General features: G+C 41.6%; 1 protein-coding gene across 1 annotated transcript; it reads left to right on the top strand.

Moving 5' to 3' along the window:
- Positions 1–3,765: 3,765 nt before the first annotated feature.
- On the top strand, positions 3,766–17,334 carry fam151a (family with sequence similarity 151 member A; the record flags this gene model as incomplete). Its single annotated transcript, XM_084056989.1, has 11 exons — positions 3,766–3,889; positions 4,551–4,700; positions 8,989–9,151; positions 9,912–9,969; positions 10,969–11,055; positions 12,455–12,531; positions 13,197–13,336; positions 14,617–14,781; positions 15,764–15,876; positions 16,145–16,324; positions 16,939–17,334. The coding sequence occupies exons 1-11, from the start codon at positions 3,781–3,783 to the stop codon at positions 17,332–17,334; spliced, it is 1,638 nt and encodes a 545-aa protein (XP_083913115.1). The 5' UTR covers positions 3,766–3,780.

The following is a 17,334-nucleotide window of genomic DNA, read 5'->3' as shown; positions in this document are numbered from 1 at the left end:
GTGCCATGGCACCCTAGGGCAGTGGTTCTCAACCTTTTCAGGCCGTGACCCCCCAAAATAATCTCATTTTCACATTTTTTTGCCTCTTTCTTATTTTTCTTGACAATTTGGCCAATGTTTGACTAGTTATTATTAAAAAAAAGTGTGAGGTATTAAAAAAGGTCTTAAAAGTGACTGAATTGTCAATTCACTGTCAGCTGGGGACCCCTCCAAAATCATGTGGGTACCCCCCTGGGGGTCGCGACCCACAGGTTGAGAAACACTGCCCTAGGGTGCCGTGACGCAAGTCCAGGGGTGCTGCAGAATACTTTGATAATAAATACTTGCATTAATAAATGAATAAAGCGTTGTGGAGGAAGGCACTAAATATGCAGTCTTTCTGTAGATGATTCCACAGCAAAACAATGCTGATATTTAGATTAGTTAAATGTAGGGTATACTATATAGTGATATTTTTGGGGTTAAAATGAAAAGTGTTTTTGTGAAAAGGTTAAAGCACTATAGCTATTACTTGCGATAGAGTGTTTGTTCAGTGTCTCTCTGTTTCCATATCTTTAATAAACAGATACATTTTCAGGTGGGTGGCCAATGTTCAGCCAATCATGAGAGAGTACCTTTATCAGCTTCAAATTTTTATAGTGTTCCAGTTGCAATTGTGTCTGCTCATTTATTTGTGTCATCATCATCACTTCCCTTTTCACTTGTTTAATGTATCCTGTGTGAGGTATCCAGACCTGAACATGTTCTGTTTAATCAAGAGCTGGAGAGACATGGAGACTCCTAGCTGTTACTCAACAAACACTCTATAGCAATGAGTAGAATATATAGAGCTATTTATCACTTATTTTAACAAAACAATACTGTGTGTGCGTGTGTGTGTGCGTGTGCGTGTGCGTGTGTGAGTGTGTGTGTGTGTGTGTGTGTGTGTGTGTGTGTGTGTGTGTGTGTGTGTGTGTGTGTGCGTGCGTGCGTGCGTGCGCGCGCGCGTGCATGCGCGTCAGTGTCAAAGGGCAGTGGAAAATCATTGGCTGATGTTTTCAAGGCTGAGTGATGAGAGGAGAGATAGGCAACACACACACACACACACACACACACACACACACACACACACACACACACACACACACACACACACACACACACACACACACACACACACACACACACACACACACGTTATCGGCCTTGAGAAATCACTGTGATCTCTGCTCCTTAGATAATGCTCAGATTAAAGGAGAGTAAAAATCCCTTTGTTCTCTCTCTCTCTCTTTCTCTCTCTCTCTCTCTCTCTCTCTCTCTCTCTCTCTCTCTCTCTCTCTCTCCCTCTCTCCCCCCTCCTTCTCTCTCTCTCTCTCTCTCTCTCTCTCTCTCTCTCTCTCTCTCTCTCTCTCTCTCTCTCTCCTCTCTCCCCCCTCCTTCTCTCTCTCTCTCTCTCTCTCTCTCTCTCTCGCTCTCTGGACAGGAACAACACAGGGAAGAAGACACAGAGAAACATGGGGGACAGGTTGGTGGCATATAGTTTACTAACACCTATCATAATGTAATAACAAATAGCTTAAATAGCACCTTTAAATTCATTCATTTTAGACTTGCATTATAATCATAATGTGGCTGATCTGTTCAAATGAAACCAGCGAGAGAGTTGGTATGTGTATTGTAAATAAATTCCCCTCACGTCTTCAACTTTGGAATTCCTATAGGCACTTGAACAAAGAAATAGAGAGAGTGATTGAGACCGTGACATATTTGTACACAGTGTTTGTTTGTTTGTTTGATTGATTGATTGATTGATTGATTGATTGATTGACCAGAGACTCAGAAAGCGACGGAGATCAGAGAGTCTACCTGGGCTGTCTGACCAAAGGACAGCTGATGTTGTGTGTGGCAGCTGGACTGGTGGCCCTCCTCATTTTCATCACTATCCCTGCAGTGCTCCTCTCCAACAATGGTAAGGACAATCTGGCTTTTAAGCACTTAAACCCCCATGTGGTTGACCGACCGGAATCCCTCAGGGCTTTATACGACGAACAGTGGCGTGCACAGACATTTTGAGGGGCAGGTGCTCAAGTAAATTATACTTTTTTTTGTTTACTTGGTCTGCTCTTTTTCCCCTCTACACCTATACCTATTTGCCAACAATAGCCGATCTACAAGCCCACAACGCCTCGCAGCGCGAGGCGTTGTGGGCTTGTAGATCTGCTATTTTTGGCTAAAGTTCTCCTCAGAAAAGGGATGCTAGGTTTCGAGTGGTTATGGTAAAAAGAAAAATCATATCACATAAAGATTTGGCGGACCCCCTGTAGTAACTCTGAGGACCCCCTAGGGGTCCCGGACCCCTGTTGAAGACTCCTGCTGTGCCCTTTTTTCAAAAGGGCACTTCTGGTCAAGAGGGCAGGTGCTCTAGCACCACCTAGAGTCTATATGTGTACGTCCCTGACGACGAATACAAGAACGCTCGCCCCAAAACACGTGTCCCTTATTTTAATCTCTGGGAGTTGGCAACCCTAACCTTGCCATACCTTTATCTTTTGCTGAACCGACGCTACTGGCTGGTTTTATAATGTAGTATGTCAAAGCCAGTATGAATTAATTATACTGTAAATAAAAATGCCTCAGAATGTCTATTAAAATATCCCAGAGCATACAAATGCTGTATCTGCACTAAATGGTGGCAGTGACTGACTGGTAAGCCATTAGATTATTAATGAAATATCCTGCATGTAATAGCCTTTAAAATGAACTTTGTTCTTTTATGCCTTGATGCCACCTGATGTGCCACAGAAATAAAATCACTCCAGTTAGCTAAATAACACATTGTATCTAATAGCTAACTAAAGACACAGGTTCCAGTGAGCAATAATTGAGAAGCGTTCAAGTGCTACACCATCACTTACACCAGTGGTTCTCAACCAGTGGTCCGGGGACCACCAGTGGTCCTTGAGGGGGTTCCAGGTGGTCCCCAGCTAAATGATGGAGAGTTGGTAACCAAATGGACCCTTATTAGGTAGATCTTTAACTCTTGAGAGCATCAAATGAAACCAAATGGACCCGTATGGGTCCATTTGGTTTCATTTGATGCTCTCAAGAGTTACATTATTGTTAAACATCAGCATTACTTAATTTACCAGAAGTCTTCACAATTAGAGAATGTAGAAGAATGGTCTCCTATGCTATGGTACAACATCAATACAGCATGGAATGGAAAACATTGTAATTGCTAAATCTCATCTAATGATGGTCCGTGGCTCAAATGCCGAATAAATAATGGACCTTGATATGAAAAGGGTTGAAAAGCACTGACTTACAACATTTGATAAATAACACATTGTCGCTGTCCTGTCGGGGCACAAAACTTGTATGGCCAAAACCATAACTTTTCAGGAAATGGAAAGAGTAACCTGTGTTCCAATGGATCCAATGTAGTGATTATTTAGTCACAAGCTCTTGTTAATACTTTTCAATGGTTCAATATTTATAAAAAATAAAAACCACAGACACACTTTTTCTTATGAAAAGTAGCATAAATAGCTGATCTAAGCTCACAACATGTAGCACCACTTACTTTTGTGTGACACTGACTGTCATACAATGCATATAGTATAAAAACAGGGCATTCATTTATTAAATAAAACATGAAAACATAGAGATTTCTGTTTTCGACAGCATTGACATGTTATACAAGTGTTTCTAAACGTTCTAAACGCAACATGTGTCTGCCTGTCTTTGATTCAATCAGATTCCCCCAGTGATGTCATCATCTCTTTTCCCACTGATGGAGACATGCTGGACTTCCTGGTTCAGACGGGTGAGATCAGCCACAGTGACGGCCTCCTGGCAACCTGGTATCACCGAGCCAACAACAAGTCTGAGATGAGGAAAGCTCTAGAAAGTAAACGCACGCACGCACGCACATTCTAACTATTTCTTTCCGATTTCCTACAAAAAGAGAGCATACAAGGAGTCAAGGACAGACAAATAGGAAAGGTACAGTTAAGTTAATCATGGCATATGTCTTCACGATAACCCCAGCCTCAGCATTACAAGTTACTATCGGTCTACTTTTTGGAAACACTGGTATTATTGTCTCTTGTAATAGCTGAGGTTTTTATGTTTTTTTCTGTATGTTTAGTGTTTTTTTTTGTTTGATTAATGTTGTTTGTTTTTAATGGACCCCTGAGTCACAAATACAGTTGATTGATTGATTGATTGATGCAATAAGTATCACTCAGTACTCTATGGGTTATAAGTAACAGTGTCTCCGATCTCCGCCATATGTGGCGAGAGACGCCATATTATAGCAGAGACAGCACAGCACTTTGCCAGCCTTTTTGCCTCCTTTTTGCAAAGCATTGAGACACGCACGCACGCACGCACGCACGCATGCACTCACACACTGTATATCACCTAGGAATTCCACATCATATACACACAACTATAACCTTCATCATCATCTTCATCTATTCTCTCCTCAGGTGATGTAATGATCTAATGATGATGTAATTTCTCCTCAGGTGATGTAATGATCTAATGATGATGTAATTTCTCCTCAGGTGATGTAATGATCCTGGAGGCGGACGTCAACACGGACCCCAATATGCCGAAGCCCATCCCGCCCATCCCTATCATGGCACACCCCCCTTCCATCACCAGTGACAACACTCTGAACCAATGGCTGGACGCCGTGTTAGCCTCTAGAAAAGGTAGTGGACTAGGGGTGTGCCGATATATCGTCCCACGATATGTTGCGATACGTTTTCGTGACGATATGTATCGTTTTGGGGAAAAGAAATATCGTTTTGAAAATAATAATAATGCATAATAATAACGCAAAAACAGAAGCATTTGTTTGTATTTGCTTTCCCCCCCCCATATATTTTCATACGTTTCCCCCCCCCCCCCCCCCATATATTTTCATAATAAAAAAGTGCCATATATATCGTTTCGTATCGATATCGTATCGATGTCCTCGTATCATATCATGAAATTATCGGCACACCCCTATAGTGGACCCTTTAATAATTCGGTCAAGGACCCCCATAACTCTGAGAGTGTACATTAAAGGTCTGGCACATTAAAGGTCTTAAAGGTCTAATTGACGAAATGCTGTTGAATGTCATGCTTGAGCCAAAGAAGACGATTAAAAGTTTGAATCCAAACTTTTCTACTCCACTACATCAAAAAACAATTATTTGAATTTACAGACAAAATCATTATTTGAGTTTACTGACAAAGTACAAATCTACGGTTCTTCAAAGCCTACGGTTCAAGAGCTAAAGGCCACAACTTCAAGTGGGCAGTTATCACACCACCTTGAGGCCAATAGAAATAGAAGAAGAATGCATGTGGGGGTTCCTCCATGGCCTCCTGCACAGTTTCACGCTGATCGGTCCAACAGTAGACATGAGGATACAAAGATACAGTCTACCATTTTTAATGCAAGCCTGCGAGGGAGTAGGCTTACAAGAAGAGAAAAAAAGCAAACTAGCTGAAACCTGATATTTTGTTCACAAAACTAACTAAAACTGACTTCACTAACTAACTAAAATCAAGTACAATTTTGAGGTACTTTTACTATACTGGAGTATTTCCAATTGTCTATACTTTTACTAGGCAAATATTGTACTTTTACTCCACTACAATTATTTGAAAACTTTAGTTAAGTTACTTTGCAAATATTAATTATTACATTATGTAACATTTACATGAATCACTTTAGCCCTATTTTATACCTAGGCTATTTGAAAATAGCAGATCTACAAGCTCACAACGCGTCACGATGAGCTTGTAGATCGGCTATTTTCAAACATCTTAGTACTTTTACTTTTGGTACTTTAAGTGCATTTTGATACCAATACTTTTGTACTTTTACTCAAGTAAATTTTGAATTCCGGACTACTTCTACATTGCAGTATTGATACTTTTACTTAAGTAAAACATTTCCTCCAGTACTTTTTCCACCACTGAACGTCATCATGCAATGACATCACAATGTCATCATCACACCCATGTCATTTTCTATTTAAATGAATTTGTCGAACACAAAATATCAATTTAGCTGCTTTTAACAACCGATCAGCTAGCTTTCTAGTAACATCAGCAGAACATTAGTTGTGAACTCTGATTCAGGGCGGAGCTGCTGTGTGAAATGATTCGCTGGACCGTACATCTGAAAGAAGCGCCACAGACACAGTTCCTCTCTGCTGTGGTGGTGAAGGACAAGCTGTACTGCTTTGGAGGAGACCGTGATGTTCACATCTTCAACACAGTCTCTTTATGCTGGAGGAAGTTGACCCCAGTGGCACCTGTAAGAGTTCCCTCCGTGCCTGGGGGACAAACAGTTGCGCTGATAGAAGGTACAGTCTACATCTGGGGAGGCAACGTGAGAGAGGAGCACTGCAATGTGCTTTATGCATTTGATGTCGACACCCACAGATGGTTCAAACCCAGGGTTTCCGGGACTGTTCCACAGGGGAGGTTCAACCACTCAGCCTGTGTCCTGGAGAAGGTCATGTTTATCTATGGAGGATACAACCAGCTGACTGGATACACTAATTATATCTACAAGTTAGACACCAGCACAATGGTCTGGTCTTTAATTCACACCAGAGGAACGCCACCACGTGGTTCATCGCATCACACTGCCACCATCATCGGGTCAAAGATGTTTGTATTTGGGGGCGATGCTATGGTTTACTATGACCATGAGGGCCATGAGGGGGGCTATGGGAAGCCTATGCGGGGGGCTATGGGGGGGGCTATGGGGGGGCTATGGGGGGGCTATGGGGGGGGCTATGAGGTGTACAACAACTTCCTCAGAGTGTTTGACACCAGCTGCTGGCTGAACACACCTCCTGCACAGTTTCTTTCAGAAATATGCTGGTGTCATGCATCTCCTCCATTTACCTACAATGGAGAGCTGTACATATTTGGTGGTGAAAACTGGAACCGGACCTTCGATCTGTGGAAATTGAATCCAAAGACCTTCTCCCGGAAGAAGGTTGAGCTCAGGGGGAAACGACCATGTCAAATACGTAACATGTACTGTTGCATGATGGGAGATCGTGTCATCCTCCTTGGAAGAGACAAAGGAGATAATAGCACTACCATCTTAGACTTTAGTCCTCATTTGAAGACACTATGCAAGCTAGCAGTTATTCAGTACGATCTGGAGCAGTCTGAACTGCCACACAACATCAGGTGGGAACTGGCAGCCATGACAACCAACAACAAAATCGCAGGTCTCCGCCAGGCCGGGTTGCCTACCCAGCTCAACCCAAAGATAACAAAATTGTCGGGTTGGGGTTACCAAATTGTGTGATAAAAATTTAGAGTAAAAAATATATATACATTCTTTTTTAAAAAGAGAGCCCGCCTGGGAAGCCAAAGGTCCCAGGTTTGATTTCCCGACCTGAGTAATATGTGTTGAAGTGTCCAAATTATCTTATCTTATACTACTATAATTGACAAAAGCTCTGAAGTTCGTCCGGGATTCGCAAGCACAGGATCACTCCACATGCCTCCAAGACCCGTCACAGACTGTTGATCAGAGCTATGGCTATTATTTAGGCATCTTACCCCACCTCGATCAGTGATCAGACTCTCGGCTTGATTGATTCTCTGATTTGCCTATCAGACCCTCAGCCTGATCTGGCAGGTTGCCATAGCAACCAGATACAGGAAGTTTGACCTCTTAATCACAATTACAGCAAACTCAAAGAGTGACGGTGTACTAACCACATTTCAAGGACAGCAGCCCAGTGACAACACTCGACTGCCATCTTGATGGCCATGGTTACCCACAGTACAAGCGGCCCAATGACGGTCCCACCACTGAGAAGAAAGGCTTTCTATTTGACAGCAGGTGGGTCGTAAGGTTGGGGGGTTGGAAGGTTGGGACTAGAAACCTCTAGTTATAATTATTATTAAAACATAGTTTGTTATGAAGAAAAAACTAAATATAGTCTGGCACAAATGGCCAGGGCCTATATGGGAACTGGGGAGTTGCGTCATGGAATCCAGAATATATATATATATATATTTAAAACAAAACAAAAACAACAACAAATAAATTAATAAATGATATTACGACCTACGGTTCATGAGTTGAAAGGCCAGAACTTGAAGTGGACAGTTATCACACCACCATGATGTCAACAAAGAAAAAAAGAAAAGAAAAAGAAGAATGGGTGTGGGAGTTCCTGCAAAGTTTCACGCCAATTGGTCCAACATTTTGACAATCAAAATCTCTTTGAGATACACATAATGTCCATGTGGTGTCATAATTACACAGGTATGCACGCTGACTATCAAGAGAATAAAAACACATACATAGAATGCACGTGTTTACCTTGTTTTACTTACAGAGCGTCTGATAAATGCCTACATTGTTAGTGATGTATTGTATAGGCCTAACTGATGTGTCATTCAGAGGCGTCACGGCCATTCACTGTGCGTACGACACGACACCCTCACTCACATAGATCTGTGATTTCATACCCCCCACTTTTTGAAAAAATAAAAAAAGAATAATATATATATTTCTTTTGATAATAAATCGGTAAAATCAGGCAAAAATAAGAATTAAATAACCTAACCCTAACACCGAAATAAAGTAACCAAAACACGAAAAAAAACTAACAAAATCCGCCCAAAAAAACGCAACATTTTGAAAATACAAAATTTGTTTACATTTGACAGTTACAAATGTTTTTCACGATTTTTCAAAAATAGCAGATCTACAAGCTCATAGCGCGGCACTCGGTGCCGCGCTATGAGCTTGTAGATCTGCTATTTTTGAATAGCCAAAGTGTAAAATAAGGGGTATAGTCCACCGAAAGTCCATCCCCCCCACCTTCTGAGAGCCTGTGACGTCCCTGGTGTCATTCACTATATGTTTACATGGTGGTACTCACATCCTCTCTCTCTCTCTCTCTCTCTGCTCACATCCTCTCTCTCCCTCTCTGCTCACATCCTCTCCCCCTTCTATAGGAATCAAGCTGGACTTCAAGTCTCTGAGAGCGGTGGGTCCATCTCTGGAGCTGTTGAAGAGAAAGAACGAGAGCGTGAGGATCAACAGACCCGTGTGGCTCAACGCTGACATCCTGCTGGGACCCAACGTTCCTGAATTCATGCCTGTGGTCAATGGAACCGGGTCAGAACATCCATCCTGTCCCTTCATTTCTACTGATCATTACACATAAGACAGCCTGCTGTCAGTAGCAATTCTTATTGTGGTGGGAAAAAGTACTCTTTTTTTTTTTTTTACTTAAAATTTAAAAATGTACTTGAGTAAAAGTACAAAAGTATTGGTATCAAAATATGCTTAAATTACAAAAGTAGAAAGTACTCATTATGCAGAATGTCCCATCACACAAGTTTTCTAATGTATAAAAATCTATTGCAGATCTACAAACTCACAATGCGTCGCATCGTGAGCTTGTAGATCTGCTATTTTCAAATGGCCAAAATGTATATACAGTAGGAAGTGGGTAATGTATGTTTTGTAATGATAATCAAAAACAAAAAAGTAACTAGTAACTAAAGTTTTCAAATAATTGTAGTGGAGTAAAAGTACAATATGTGCCTCTGAGATGTGGTGGAGTAGAAGTAAAAGTATTGAAAATTGGAAATACTCCAGTAAAGTACAAATACCTCAGAATTGTACTTAAGTAAATGTACTTAGTTACTCTCCGCCACTGCTTCCTGTACTGTATTTGTGACTCTTGCTTTCTTCCCTCGATCCAACGTTTCTCCACTCTTTCTTGTTACCTTCCCTTCCATATCCTACCTTCCTATTTCCCTACCTTGCATATCTTGTTAACTTCTTTCTTTCTTTCTTTCTTTCTTTCTTTCTTTCTTTCTTTCTTTCTTTCTTTCTTTCTTTCCTTTCTTCCTTTCCTCACCACCCGTAGATTTCTCCTGTTGATCGAGCAGACCTTTCCAGATGTGACCGTGTCCCCTGGATGGAAGGTATAGCATTTCTCTTAACCACTTAAACCAGTGGTTTTCAACCTTTTTCATGCCAAGGACCCCTAAATTGATATACATTTGGCCGCGGACCCCCGTCTGAAAATGTTTTGTGCCAGGGACCCCCAGAAGCAAAGATTTGAATTAAAAATGTGCTTTAAAAAATATATATATTCAAAGATTTGCACACATTTTCAAGATTTTTCAAAAATAGCAGATCTGCAAGCTCATAGCGCGGCACTCGGTGCCGCGCTATGAGCTTGCAGATCTGCTATTTTTGAATAGCCAAAGCTAAGTGGCTAAAAATGATTGTGACGCTATGTTAACTCATTTTGCTGGGGACCCCCTGGTACCCCCTCAAGGACCACTGGTGGACCACTGACTTAAACCATACAGCAAAAAAATAGGTCCCTGGTGCCCTGTCCTGGTTTTTGTTAATTTGTCTGTGATAAATTAATTGATTATTTACTGAGTTCTTCAAGCATGAACCACCATATGGGACCATTAAGAGACATGTGTATGCTGTAAGCCAGGGGTCTTCAACGTTTTCAGGCCAAGGACCCCCTAGCTGAGAGAGAGATGAAGCAGGGACCCCCTACTCTATATTGTATAAAATTGTGTTTCAGATTAGAGTTTTTTTTTTACTTAGTCTGCTATTTTTTCCCTCTACACCTCTTTGCCAAAAATAGCCGATCTACAAGCTCGCAGCGCGAGGCGTTGAGAGCTTGTAGATCTGCTATTTTTGGCTAATGTTCCCCCCAGAAAAGGAATTCTAGGGTTCAAGTGGTTAATGTAAAAAAAGTAAATCCTATCACACAAAGATTTGGCGGACCCCCTGTAGTAGCTCTGAGGACCCCCTAGGGGTCCCTGACCCCCTGTTGAAGACCCCTGCTGTAAGCGCATATGGTTAAGATCTGTTCAAATTAAACAGAACATGGAGTGCTTGGGGTGTTTATGCTTGTCTTCAACATCACTGTGTGTATGTTGATGTGTTTCATTCAGGTGACCTATTCTCCTCCGTTTGTTGCTACCTACACCAGGGCCATGGTGGAGGACATGTATGAAATAGTCAAGAACGTCCCCCAAAAGGTGAGATCAGAAAAGACACATTTAATCATGCTTCAATTTGGTCACACTACCTTCTTTGTTGTATTGTTGGAGTATTGTTTGGGTTAAATCAGCACTATCTAACTTTTTTAACAACTATTATGTGGTGGGAAAAGTACTCACATTTTGTATTTAAGTAAAAGTATCAATACTGCAATGTAGAAATACTCTGTTACAAATATATATGATATAGCTGATATATTGCACTTTTACCCTAGCGCTAGGTATACTCTTTAGTTGCTTGTTTTAGAAGAGAATGCACTTAAGACTTCTGGTGATTAGTAGTGTTCTTGCCTAACTATGTTGAATACACTTATTGTGTCGCTTTGGATAAAAGCGTCTGCTAAATGACAGTAATGTAATGTAATGTAATGTAATGTAATGTAATGTAAAGTGACTACTGGCCAATGGTATCTGCGCGCCCGAGATACAGACGCCTCATAGCCGTAGGAGGCGTCTACCTTAATATGTCTACAGTATGCCCCAAACTACATAGTGCTGCTTCAATATCCCAGGATTGTATCAACCCGACATAAAGTATACCATTCCCAGTACATGTCAAAATTAGAAAAAGTGCTCCTCTGAGCACAGGTCTCCGCCAGGTCAGGTACGTTATTGTGGCCTCAATGTGAAAGTTGTGCCATTTATTCCTAGGCCTTTCACGGAAAGCGGACACTGCATTCATGATTTGGGGCATTTTGTTCCAAAAATGTGTTTTGCTAAATTAGACCTGCTGGTGGCGCTATAACAGGCCATTGTGAAAAAGGTGGCTTTTCTTCCTCTGCCTAGTGGGAATGTGCGTGTGAAATTTCACGGAAATTGCAAGCTGCGTGCATAATTTGAGGCCTTTTGTTCAAAACGGACCAATCCTGCAAACTTTGGAAGCCAACCTTAGCCAATCGGGATGGAATATGGGAAATCGGACAAATCCGTGTTGATCACATGACTGTAGAGATGCTGTGTACCAATTTGCATGATGTTTGGATAAAATCTGTAGGAGTAATGTCAAAAAATGGATTTTGCACAAATTGGCATCCTGGTGGCGCTATATATAGTGAAAAATTTGGGGCAGAGGTTCTGAATTGGCATCCAGGGAGTGTGTGTGCACAGTTTCGCAGCGACCGGGCCAATGGTGCCGGAGATTATCTGCTAACGGACAGATGGACACACGGACGGACGGACAGGGGGTAAAACATACTCTCTCGCCATATGCCTTTCGGCCTGGCCGAGACAATTAATTTAAATCACTTTAACCCAATTAAATCACTTTAACGCGTTAAAACCAGGAAAGTAGTATGTACAGTAGAATAACATGTACTGTATTTGGTTTCATTCATTCATGGAAGCTTAATATACGACAAATAATGAGTTGTTTCTTCAGGTGACGTTTCCTGTTCACGCGTTGTTGGCTCGCAGCGGCTGGGAACACATCAGCTGGCTTCTCAGCCAGTCGCCACGGTAACTACAACTGTTACAACTATGGTCCCGATTCACTAAGAAATGTACGACCATATTTTGATCTTTACCGGCATTTAAGACAACATTTTGCATGAAGAAAACTGTCTTAAATGCCGGTAAGATCAAAATATGATCAAAACATTTCTTAGTGAATCGGGGCCAATGTCTCTATTGTCCCACGCTAACACAATATATATTGTTGCTGTTGGGTGGAAGTCCAAAACCGTTTTAGTTTGTATTTAAAAAATAAATAAATTAAATAGTGAAAATAGCCGATCTATATGGTCAAAACGCGTTGCATCGTGATGCGTTGTGAGCTTGTAGATCTGCTGTTTTCTCTAGTTGTATCATTTTACTCACTGTTCCTGTTGTGTGTTGTTTTTGTTATTGCATAATTGTATTTCATTGTTCACTGTCTGATTTTAAATTGTTAAGCACTTTGTAACACTGTTTAAAAAGGTGCTATATAAATAAAGTTTATTATTATTATTATTATGTAACATTCTTGTATGATGAGCTAGGGTATTAATACAAATAATCAACGGCAAGCTAGTTAAACAACCTCTCATATTATTTTTGCCTATTGTGTACATATTCCCACCAAAACTGTGTTGCTGTTATTGGTCGAATTGGATTTTTTTTTCTCCCCTGTTCTGATTGTCCAGGTTTAGTCTCACCCTGTGGCAAGGCCAGACCCACCACCCCACCGTCAATGACCTGCTGTTTGTACGGGACAACAGCCACCCATCCAGGGTCTACTACGACATCTATGAACCCACTCTGTCAGCCTTCAAACAAGCAGCCGGTAAGAGACACTACTTGTCCAGTCAGAGTTTAATATGAGGCAGTATTGATTTTGACAGCAAATTTAGATGTAGTCATATTTTAGTCATCTGAAATGTTTTAGTTTTTGTCTAGTTTCGTCGACTAAATATCATAAGATTATAGTCGACTAAATCTACAGTTGATTTAGTCGACTAAAATATATTCTGGTGGTGTCTTGATGCCGTCGTGATGGCTGATTTTACACTTGGTTGCATGCTGAAAATAGCAGATCTACAAGCTGACAACGCGTCGCAGCGCGACGTGTTGTGAGCTTGTAGATCTGGTATTTTCAGAGCACAACACCCGAGCGCAACCAAACATAAAATGGCATGTCTTTTAGTTCTACTGGATCTCTTCTCCACTAGTCCCTCACTAACATTTTAGCCTAGTTTTTATTTGTTGACGAAATTGTCAATATTTATAAGTCTTAGTTTTAGTCATCGTAGCTTAGTTTTTATTTAGTTTTCATAAGTGAAAGAAGGTAGTCGACGAACATTTTTCATCATAGTTTTAGTCGACAAAATGAACACTTACGTCACACAGATCATATGCATCAAACTAATGGAGCATTCAAACACCAGGCTATACCCACAGCATTTGAGTTCCAGTAGAAACAGTGTCCAAAGGGAAGCACGCACATGCCAACACAAATGTACAAGTGCTAAAATACATTAGAAAAGGAAGGGAAGTCGACTTCCTTCCTTCCCACTGTATCTTAGCTCCCAGCTAGAAAAATGTAATAAGTTAAAACCAGGTCTGATGAAGACCTGCTAGGGTTGAAACGAATGTATGCAGGGCTGAAGTGGTTCAAGTATGTTATGTAATAATAAGCAAAATCTACAAAGTAGCCTATCTAGTAACTAAAGTTTTCAAATAACTGTAGTGGAGTAAAAGTACAATATTTGCCTCTGAGATGTAGTGGAGTAGAAGTAAAAGTACAGACAATGTGATTTACTTAAATTAAAATACCTCAAAATTGTACTAAAGTACAGTACTTGAGTTTGATTGATCGATTGATCGATTGAATACTATATTAACATTTAAGTTTGCAAAGACAAGCACAGGAAAGTACAGTTCAATACCAGGTCTGCTAATAGGATTTTAAACCCAAGAAAGCCTATGGCTTGTTTTCTTTGTACTCAATTCATCGAGTAAATGAAGCATTGAGTAAATGTACTTAGTTACTTTACACCACGGGGCATGCTTATGCCCCTGCAGTAGTGTACAGGTATATATATATTAGGCTACTTGTGTTTGCAGGCCAGCCGGGCCGTGTCAGGAGATTCTATCCTGGAGGAGATCCGATGGATTACTTCAGACCCACACGACACAACGACATGCTGTCTGAGCAGACGGACAGGTCCAGCCTGGACGTGCGATGGATCACCATCACTGACCGAGCAGATCTGTTATCTCAGCTGGCAGGTAGGGAGGGGGCCGTCACCCTGTCACCATTACAACATTTAGAGATTTATTGTCATACAAATGATTCTGATTGAATTGTGTGTGTGTGTGTTTTTTGGCATTGAACATTAGAACGTTTGAAAAAAAAAAAAAAAACATTTCTGTTTGCCTTTTAGGCTAATAATCAGACACTCTTGAAGGTCCAGACAGAGGGACCAAAACGTCTGTTAATTTGAATAAAAGCTGATGCTGCTGAGTGAGAGCTCATGATTTTTGTTCATGAAATACTTTTTTCATGATGCTTCAGTTGTCACACTGTCCAACGCACCTGCATCTGAAGGAAGTGCATGTGCGAATATTTGCTTTGCATAGACGCAAAAAAAAGCAAAATAAATTGATAAATACATACAAACACAAAATAAATTCCATTAATTAGAAAACAAATGTTTAAGAAGTTGTGAAAATAGACGATGTACACGCTCACAACGCATTGTGAGTGTGTAGATTGGCTATTTTCACTGGTTTGGATCGTGGGGAGATAAGAGTTTTTCTTTTGGGTCTCGAGATAAATTGTTTGGGAACCCCTGTTTTATACTGTGTGGAGAGACAGTGGCCAGGTGTCTCCCCTTCCCCTGATTACCTCCGACTCCACCCTTAAACAAGCTCAGTGCTTAATGAGTCTACCAGTTTAGTAGACCTTGTATTGTGAATTTGTACTTCCATGTACTGTTATTCTCATGTCTTACTAAATAAAGTACATCAATCAATCAATCAACCCTCCAACCAGCACAGCAGCAGAGAACAGCTACATTCTCTGTTATTCTCCATTACAATTATTCTCAATTCATTGTTATTCTCAATGAATTCATGTAATTCTCAATTACATTACAACAATTACATTCCTGCCCTACCCTGCATGTGCCACTACATTTATTCACTAGATCTCGTGTCATATAAAGTAAAGATGAGATTTCTTCCCTGCATTGTTGTCACGTTCCTGCAGATGGCGGTAGTGCTATGCTGGTGGTCAGGGTTGGTTCTGACAGCAGACGGCCGGGGGTCCCAGTGATAGCAGGACCTGACAGCAGCACCAAAGACCCCCCTCTCACACTACAGGTACGGCGTCAGTATGTCATACCATAAAGAGGAAAGCCTTTTTTAATCATGGAAAAAGTCTGTGTTGTCAAGAATAACACATTTGTTTTATGGGAATAGGTGGGTTTTTATACATCTTAGGTGCAATTTTATAACTCTAAGGTGGGGTTTTATAACTCCTGGGCCGGGCCATGAAAGGTCTTATTTGGACTGGAGAAGTGTTCCACAGCTGGCTTTTCAATAACAACACACTTAACACTCAGTTCCAAACTAAATGCACATGCAGGAGTTCCTGGAGCTGGTTGATGGGACGTCCCACGGTGGGTCCTGGGGCGTCTACCTGCGCCTCCAAACCCATGAGGTCCTGCAGGCCTCCCTGAGGCTGCTGGACGCAGCCTACAGCAAGGAGCAGCTGTTTAGACCCGTCTGGGTGAACATGGATGTTCAGCCAGACAGCTTCAACGCACAGGTACCCGTCCGTCCGTCCGTCCGTCCGTCCGCGTGTGTGTGTGAGTTAGTTCCTCCATCTGTGTGTGAGGATATATAGAGGCGAGTCTGGGCTCCATGTCAGTCATCTAATGCAGGAAAAAAAGGTAGTCCACAAACAGTTTTAGTCCAGTGGTTCTCAACCAGTGGTCCTTGAAGAGATTCCAGGTGGTCCCCAGCTAAATGATGGGGAGTTGGTTACCAAATGGACCCTTATAGATCTTTAACTCTTGAGTGTAAAATGAAATGAAATGAAATTGAAAATGGAAACCATTTGGTTTCATTGTATGCTCTCATCAGCATTACTTCATTTATAAGAAGTCAACACAATTAGAAAATGTAGAAGAATTGTTATTTTTATCAATGTTTGCCTGTTATCTCTCCTATGGTACCACATCAATACAGCATGGATGGAATTGTGGACAAAATCTTATCCAAAGACAACAAAATATTCTACATGGTTGGGTCTGAGAGGCTAAATCTCATCAAACGGTGGTTCCGTGGCTCAAATGCTGAATAAATAATAGACCTTGAAAAGGGTTGAAAACCACTGTTTTTAGTCGACAAAAATCAACACCGCTCTGTTCCTCCATGCAGGGCTCCTCCTTATCGTCATGTAAGGAGTTTGTGTCGACGGTGGAGGAACTGTTCCCCTCCGTCACCCTGGTCCTGCCCTGGAGGTCTCTCCTCCACCAGGAGAACACGACGATGATGATGAGGAGGAGGAGCACCCGCGTGGCTCTACGGCTGAGGAGCGACTCCTCCCTGCCCGGGGAGGAGGAGGGAGAGGAGCTGGAGGCGCTGCTGGACATGAGGGACAGATACGACCTGCTGGTGGAGGAAGTAATAACGCAGAGAGATGAGAAAGAAAAAGGCAGAGCGAGCGCAAGTGAACGGCCGGCGGTCTTGAACGCCGTGATGGACGTCCAGCCTCCTCGAAGACGCAGCAGAGACACCAGGCTGTACCACTTCGTGGACTACGGGACCTTTTAG

The sequence above is a fragment of the Gymnoscopelus microlampas genome (genome assembly GCF_963454915.1).
Source record: "Gymnoscopelus microlampas genome assembly, chromosome: 5".
In the NCBI taxonomy this organism is placed as follows: domain Eukaryota; kingdom Metazoa; phylum Chordata; class Actinopteri; order Myctophiformes; family Myctophidae; genus Gymnoscopelus; species Gymnoscopelus microlampas.
This window is presented reverse-complemented; position numbering and strand designations above follow the sequence as displayed.